General features: G+C 32.4%; 1 protein-coding gene across 1 annotated transcript; it reads left to right on the forward strand.

Moving 5' to 3' along the window:
• The first annotated feature begins 1,202 nt into the window (after positions 1–1,202).
• LOC127809685 (E3 ubiquitin-protein ligase AIRP2-like) lies at positions 1,203–3,503 on the forward strand. Its single transcript, XM_052348684.1, has 5 exons — positions 1,203–1,526; positions 2,296–2,458; positions 2,636–2,702; positions 2,795–3,029; positions 3,100–3,503. Exons 1-5 carry the CDS (start codon positions 1,438–1,440, stop codon positions 3,308–3,310), a joined length of 765 nt encoding a protein of 254 aa, XP_052204644.1. The 5' UTR covers positions 1,203–1,437; the 3' UTR covers positions 3,311–3,503.
• Positions 3,504–8,580: the final 5,077 nt, after the last annotated feature.

Below are 8,580 nucleotides of genomic sequence, written 5' to 3' on the forward strand. Positions count from 1 at the left end.
TGTTCAAAATATAATATGATTTATAGCTGTAGCTATAGAAATATTAGTATATTACTGCCTTAATGTTCTGTGAAATGTTTTGGACAAAAAACTTTCATATAAATATCATTTTCTTTAATTATCTGGTGGGTCTTCTTGGGCTTAAGGTTGGAATCAGGCCTGAGGACTACTCAGGCTAGTTGCTTGTGCTTAAAGCATTTGGGATATGAAAAAGGTAGAGAAATAAATGGCCCACGAGAGAATTTAAGGAGCCTTTGGAGTGTAGCTACTATATAATTGATTGAGGTTTTGTTTTCGAATCTCGTTGTTGGGTTTCGTAATTAATTTCTCTTGAAAAAATTTTGAGCCTGAACTACAGGGGTTTTTTTTTAAGCTGAGGGATTTTATCTTTTGGAACCTAAGATAAAAAAATAAATATTCCAAAGTTTGCCTTTTGTTAGGGTAAGAGGAAAATACATAAAAGTTATTTTACAACTCAAATTTGTGATATTTTTACTATAAAAGGGTAATTATACTAATGTTCGCCCTTGGAACGTCCTTTCTTGTAGAGGTTTTTGTAGCTCGGGCTCATAATTTTATATAAGAGAAATAAATTTGAATTTGATTAATGTCTACCTTTATAGATAAGAAGTAAAAAAATCTGACATGTATTTATATGGAGTTTTTATTTGAATTTAATTTATTCATAAATTATCTTGGTAGTTGCTTAATCATCAATCATGTTAATGATTACTTTTGGTTTAACTTTTATTTATTTATTTATTGTCACAAACTATGAATCATTCAACCACATGTTTGGAGCAGGGGAATACTATTGACCTGCAGGGCTGGATAAACAAGTTGGGGTATTTATTAGCCATCCAAATTCCAGATTAATCTATTACTAAATGCCATATTTTGTGAGATTCTTTTTTGTTCTTTGTATTCTTTACATATATTATTTAATTGAACCTAACTTAATCATATGAGTATGAGAGACAACAACAAATAAAAAATATAACAATTCTGTCCATAATGTTCAATTGCTTAATCAACTTGCTGACTCTCGCTTCCAACGTGTACAACTCCAATAAACCATCTGATTTCTTTCAATACATATACACACATATATTAATATTTTATATGTTATTTAGAAGATTACATGTGAATGGAAGAGGAAAGACATCTCAACAAATACCCAACTTCCCAGATAAAAAGGTGTGGCCTTTCAATTATTTTCTCTCTCACCAAACACCCACAAACCAAAAATTGTCATGCTCAAAAAGCCGGCCCAATCAGGAGAGAGGGAGTGAGAAAAAGTAACGAGAGAAAAGCAGCCCGCTTTTAGTCTTCATATTCTTCTCTGTAGTCTTGTGGTGGAGATTAGGTTTTCAAAGTAGCCAAGCTTTCCTTTTGTTGGATTCACAGATAGAGAGAGCAAGGTTTGGAGACACAAAGATGGAGATGATGTATTACCAGTTTCCCAGATTTTCTTACCAGGATTCTCTGAAAATCCTGGAAGCTGATATCCAGCATGCCAATGCTCTGTGAGCTTTTCTCCCACTCTTCTTTCTTGTTTCTATTTCTGGATGTAATCTGTCTTTCTTTGACTTGCTATCTTTTCTCTGTATATATTTGTTTATTGTCAATTTTCATTTCCCCCCTTTCTGGGTTCCTGATCATCATCATCATCATCATCATCATCTTGATTAATCTGTTATGCAGGCTGAGTTTTTTTTTTTTCTTTTTTTTTCTACAGAATTTAAATTCAGGAACCTGTGACCCCCCAAAACTAGCTTATTCCATTTTATTGGTTATGTGTACTCCAAGAATTAATCTCCCATCCATTATTAATATCAAGTTGCAACCCTTTTCTTTGGGTGAAAGTTTTCTACTTTTCAGTACTGCTCAGGATTATGATGAGTGGAAATTTGGAATCCTTGCAACTGCATAGCTGGTGGAGTTTTGGGTTTTCATGAAAACTGTGCATTTTAACCCTAAGAGCTCGGAGGATTCACTAAATTTAGAACGATATGATGGTTTTCCCCCATTTTTTCCCCTAAAGATAAGTTCATTATGTGGTGGATTAAAATCAAAACATGAACCTGGAAGGGAAGTATTGCTTCGTTTCAAAGCTTGAAATTATGGTTTAAAACTGAAAATCAATTGGGTGTTTCATAGAGAGACATGACTGGATGTAGTTAACCTCACATAATAGTATAATTGCTTGATATGCTATTGTTGTGAAATCTTATTTGGCAAGCTATGAGGTGATGGCTGGGTTGATTCATCTTTCTTTGGCTTCTGGGTGTGCAGGGCTGCTGCAATTCCAAAAGCCAAAGGCCGTGCACGCCTTCAGATGAAATTGGTTTACAATCAGTTGGCACCACTCTTCTTGTTTTTGCTCCAGTGGATGGATTGTTCCTGCACTTGTCTGCTCCCAAGATATTTGAATCTTTTCCACATACTTGTTTACAAGGTTGGTTCCAACTGTCTGAACATTGAAATGAACGCTTCCTGTTCATCGTTTTAGAGTATGTTCTTCCCTGAAATTGTCTGAGAAATTAAGAAAGATTGTTGAATGGATGTGGAAAGTGTCGCTTTCCATTTTGACACCACTCCTTGTTTTCAATTCATTGCATTTTGTTATTTGTAGGTGTACACGGATGGGAGACCAAACATTTCCGCACATGGAAGGAAAGCTACAATTAGGGACTTCTATGGTTTGTAGATGATCTCCTGGCTTCCTTTTAAGGGGAAAAAATATGATGGTTTATGCATTTACTGACTTGGTTTTCTCTTAAAACAATTGCAGCTATTATCTTGCCATCTCTTCGGCGGCTGCATGATGATCTGATGGAGTTGGGCAATCCTAAAGATGAGAATCCCGGAATGAATGTCATTGGCAAGAAGAAACTGGAAGGCGGTGCTGGGTTTTCCAACATTGACTTGGAAAGAGAAGATGAATGTGGGATTTGCTTGGAGCATTGCACCAAAATGGTCTTGCCTAATTGCTGCCATGCAATGTGCATCAACTGTTACCGCGATTGGTAACTACATTTCCCCTGGTTCCTTGAGAAGTTTACGTATTTGTCACACTAAAACCTTTGCAATTTTCAGGAACACAAGGTCGGAGTCCTGCCCCTTTTGTCGTGGCAGCATAAAGCGAGTCAAATCGCGAGACTTATGGGTCCTTACATGCAGTGATGATGTAGTCGATGCTGAAACAGTTTGCAAGGAGGACTTGCTGAGTTTCTATCGCTATATCAGCAGCTTGCCAAAAGATTCCTCAGAGGCCTTATTTGTGATGCACTACGAATACCTACTTTAATCTTGATTAAAAAAGAAGATTGGTGTACAGATAATGAAAAAGAAAAAGAAAGGCGACTTTCAAATGTAAATAGAGTCCGGTAAGAACTTTTCAACTGGATCATTACATGGAAACGGCCACTTCCTTCTGTGTTACATATTGATGTAAATGTGGGGTACCTTTCTGATCAATACCAAAGTTCTCTTTTATGTGACTTGATGTTGTTTCCACTGTGTTCTTGCTGAAAATGCTTATTGCTTCTGGTTCAAAGGAAGTGTCTCTTTTATATAAATGTGGCTAGGGTTCTGTTAAACTACAATCGGCCCACAGAAGATAGTTGTGTGTCATTACCATGTCAGTTCATTCTTCTATGTTAGTGATCACGTGTGGTGGCAAAATATCACTGAGAATTAATGTAAGCTAACCTTAACCAATGGTGAAGAACCTCTGGATAGAATTCCCGCTTGGCTACCTGCAACCACAATAGAAATCTGCCCTGGGTTTGTATAGGGGGTGCTCTCTAATGCTTAAGTTAGTTAGGTAGATGCGTGGGAAGGGGGTGCTTTCTGATGCTTTAGTTCTGGAGATATGAGGGAGGAAGACGAAGACAATAACATAGCAATAAAGAGTGGTGATAGAGGGTGACCATTTATACCTGTTGAGACCCATTTCAAGTAGGAGTAAATTAAGGAGTCTGTCTATATTTACAAGGGAGCCTGGAGCCTGTCTGTGCCATGGTAGAGATGTTACCTGTACGTTGTGTTAATCTCAATAGGGAGACAAACACTGTATTTTGGGTCACGGCGGTTACTTGGCCGGCCAGGTTGTCTACGTGCCTATACAAGTAAAGAGTGCCCTCCTTGTCCTTGCACGTGTCGGGACATTATAGGTTCAGGGATCTACACCATGTCAATGGGCGAACATCCTAGCTCTCTGTTTGAGCATGCTGGGTAAACCCATAAATCGGATTCCTCCAAGTGCTCTTTTTAGATCATGATTACATTACTGGTCACCTGCTGATTAGCTAATAGCTATACATATGGAGCTGGAAGCTGGAAACAAGAAGAAGCCATTGATGTTTCAAGAAACCTCAATTTGAGAAGCAGCACCACCTCAAATGTTTCCCCCCTCAAGATTAAGCTATAGAAATCACAAGCATGAGTTTTGTACAAAACTATGTGCCTCACTCTCTCGTTTTCTCCTTTTTATTTGTGCAAAGCAAAGACATTGCAGAGAAGAGAACAAAAGAAAAAAGGAAATATGGTAAGAGAGATGTGTTGCAGTTGTCACAATTCCTTTATCCCAAATCATCATCTATGATCTACCATATTCACAGATATTTTTCAATATAAAAATCTTTATCTTTACTTAATTTTATCTTATTATGCGTAATTCATAAAATAATAGGGAAAATGGAAAAATTCACACACAGGAAATTGCGTTTGTAACTTTAAAAATGTTTTAACTTTTTATATTATGATAATTGTGGTGAAACATGATATAGTCAACTAAGAATACAACAAAGTAGTTTATTTTAATTTTTTGAAAAATCATGCATTCACAATCTGAATGTTTTATGATGTTAATTAGTATGATGATATCACAACTGTTTATATTGGATATTTTTTTCAACAATTAAAGCATATGGTGTTTGGTCGCTATCTCAATTATTAAAAAATATTATTTTAAGTTTTTAGTGTAATTGAGAGTAGACGGAGTCGTTATTTACATTACCTAGAATATCATGCTAGCAAAACATATCAGATTAAATTTAATGAATAAATATGATATTTGATCATTCAATAATAAAAAATTTGATATTTCATTCTTGATATAAAAAAAAAAACTTAAATTTTATTAAAAAAAACTTAAATTTTTATATAAAAAAACTAAAAATAATGAAAAAGGCCTAAATTTCATAAATGACCTAAATATATTTAAAAAAAGATAATTTCATAAAAAGACCTAAAAATATTCAAAAAAAGAATGAAATTTTTCATAAAAAATCTAAAAATATTCAAAAAGAATATGTGAATTTTATAAAAAGACCTAAAAATATTAAAAAAAAAAAAACAAATTTCATAGAAATGTAGGTCTCTTAGAGTATGGTTACTCAAGAAGGGGTGAATTGAGTAATTAAAGTTTTTCGTAATTTTAATAAATATTATTATTTAATAATTTTATTGTAAAATATATATTTGATAAATATAATAAATAATGTTTGAGATTAATAATAAATGTAAGCTACAAAATATAGTAAGAATAAATAAAATGAAGTACGAGACAATTTATAGCAGTTCGGTGTCTCCACACATACTTACTTCACTCTCCCAAGGTCTGATCACCATTGGGATTCCACTAAACTAATTTCACCAAGGTTTCCACACTAACTCACATTGAAAACTAGATACACACATAGATTACAACGGGTTCTAGGCAACCACTACATTAAGATTTTTCACCCAAGTTTACCTTGGAAACTAAATTCACCTAAATTTTAAACGGTACTAGGAAACCTATACAACGCACAACATACAAATCTTTATCCACACTTGGACACAAATAGATAAGCATTTACGAACAAAATATATAAGGTAATAATATTTAAATAAATAATTTGTGACATCGATTTGAATGGAGAATATTGAATTTGGTTTTGCGATATCTTTTTTCCCTATTGCCTTGTGGCATTTTGATAGATGTGCAAAGAAACTTTAAGAGCTTTGAAATGTTTGAAAATTAGCTTGAGAATTTTGGGAGCTTTTGAGTGTATTTGGACGTGTAATATGTGCAATAAATGATCTCTAAAACTAATTTAGAGCTATTTATAAATATTATGGAAAATGTTGTTTGTCACTGTTCACTAACAATTGAATTATTATTCAAACGGTCCGATTATTATAGCACATTGTAGAACACTGTAGTATACTATAACAACGATAAAAGAAATTGACTTTCCAGTCCAGATTTTGAAAAAAGTATTTTTTAGACTTAGAAAAATACTTTTAATAAAAAATAACATTTTTGATAATACATACATTATGTAACAAATATTTTATAAATTAATCTAAAATACTTGGGGACTATAATTTATATATTTTAAAATACTATTTTTGTTAATTATTAAAATATTATTAATCATAAAAACTTAATTAAAAATTAAATGAACAAGTTGGCTCAACAAGAAATACCTAATGAAAACTATGAGAACGCTAATTCAAATGAAAAATAACAAAAATATCATTGAATTCATAAATCTTGTTTACAAATTGTCAATTGAGGTCTTAAACAAGAAGTGACAAAATAAACACAATCAATTTTTTTGGAATATTTTATGTATTTTTTAATGAAAATTTTAGGTTTTAAAATAAAATTTAAGTATTTTTATATTAAGTTTAGTATTTTTTTTAATGAGAGATTAAATGTCAAAATTTTTAATTGTTGAGAGACTAAATGTCAAATTTTTTAATTGTTAAAGGATCAAATGTTATATTTATGTATTAATTTTAATTTGATTTGTCTTACTAGCATGACATTCACTCGAGGAAATGGGTGCATTTATGCACATGTTAATATTTTATCACGGTAAGAATTTAAAATAATAATTTTTAATAATTAAGATATTAAATTTTAATATTTTATATATTAAAAATTAAATATTATATTTTTTAATTATTAAAGGCCGTCTCACTTATTAAACTTTTTTATTTTTTGTTTTTTTTTTACTAAAGCACCTGACAACCCCATGTCACAATTGGGCTGAACGAGCGCGACATTAATCTATTTATATTTATTTCAATAAGTTTTTTGTTTTATTAAGTGATCCTAACCTTACAGCAACGATAATGTATATATATTTTTTTGGGTAGATTCTGTAATTTAAAAAAAAAAACATAAAAATAAAATTAAAAAAAGAGAAATTATATATATATATATAAAATATACTTAAACCTCTTAGGGAAATTCTATTTGCAACCATAAGTTTTGCTCTTCGCAACCACTACAGATAAAATATTAAATTTTACTATTTGCAGCTATATTTATTATTTTATCCAACAATTTATATACCAAATATACCTTCCAAACAACTATCCCTCAAAAAACACACTCCACGTGCATCCAAACTATTTTTCTTCGCATCAAACCCTGATCTTCTTCCTGTTCTCCTTTTCATGCATCAAACTCTGTTATTCTTCTTCTTCTTCAGACCACTCTTATAGACCACCGCCAACCTCTTGTCGTCGCCCACTTCGCTTGCCTCACCCACCCTCTTCGTTGGAGTTCCCTGGAATTGCAGAAAAAAACCCCTCCAGTCAGGGGTTCTCGAACCCCTTACCCCCTGAATCGTAGGATTTGGGGAAGCCCTCACCCTTCGAACAACGAGGTTCGAGGGTAAAGGGTTCCCCAAACCCGACGGTTCAAGAGCCTTTAACCCCCCGAACAGCGAGATTCAGAGGGTATGAGGTTCCCTGAATCTCACCCTTCAGGGGTAAGAGGTTCCCTAACTTACATAATTTCGCACAGTGAAATTTGGATTAGATTAGGTTGAGTTATTAGTATCAAAAATTAAAATTATATATATATTATAATTATATTTTATGAAAAAATAAAAATTTTATTATATATATACATACATATTATATTATATAAAATATGTATATATTCTTCTGAACCTCAGAGTTGAGGAGAATTGAATTTCTCCGAATCCATGAATTCGGGTTCCTTCAACCTCCCAAATTTTGGGATTTGGGGGATGCCCCGAATTCTAGGGTTTGGGGAACCCCAAATCGCCCGAACCCCTAGCATCCCCAAGCCTCGAATCCCAAGGTTTAGGGTATCTCCCAGGCCTCAAACCCCAGTGTTCGGGGCTTCAAGGCACCTTCAGGTATTTTTTATTTTTTAATTAATCTTATTTTTTTAATTCATCCGTCGTATATGTAAATTATGTGATTTAATTTATTCGTGGTGTATGTAAATTATGTGAATTAACTAGTGATAGATGTTATAAATTATATTATTTTTAAATATAAATTATATAGATATATGCTATTTGATAATATTAAGAAATTATTTTAATTTTTAAAAATATTAATAATTTTTTATTATTTTATATTGATTTACTATAACTACTGCGATTTGAATAATAGAGTAAAGTGACTGTGGCAATTGTAGATGAGAGAGTGGGTGCGCACGCTTAAAGAGTAATAGTGAATAGTTAATCGTCAACGATTTAAATAAAGGATAAATATAAATTTTCATCTAAAAATATTTTAAAAATATTAAAAATGAGT

Source organism: Diospyros lotus, chromosome 9, assembly GCF_014633365.1.
Source record: "Diospyros lotus cultivar Yz01 chromosome 9, ASM1463336v1, whole genome shotgun sequence".
Taxonomy (NCBI): Eukaryota; Viridiplantae; Streptophyta; class Magnoliopsida; order Ericales; family Ebenaceae; genus Diospyros; species Diospyros lotus.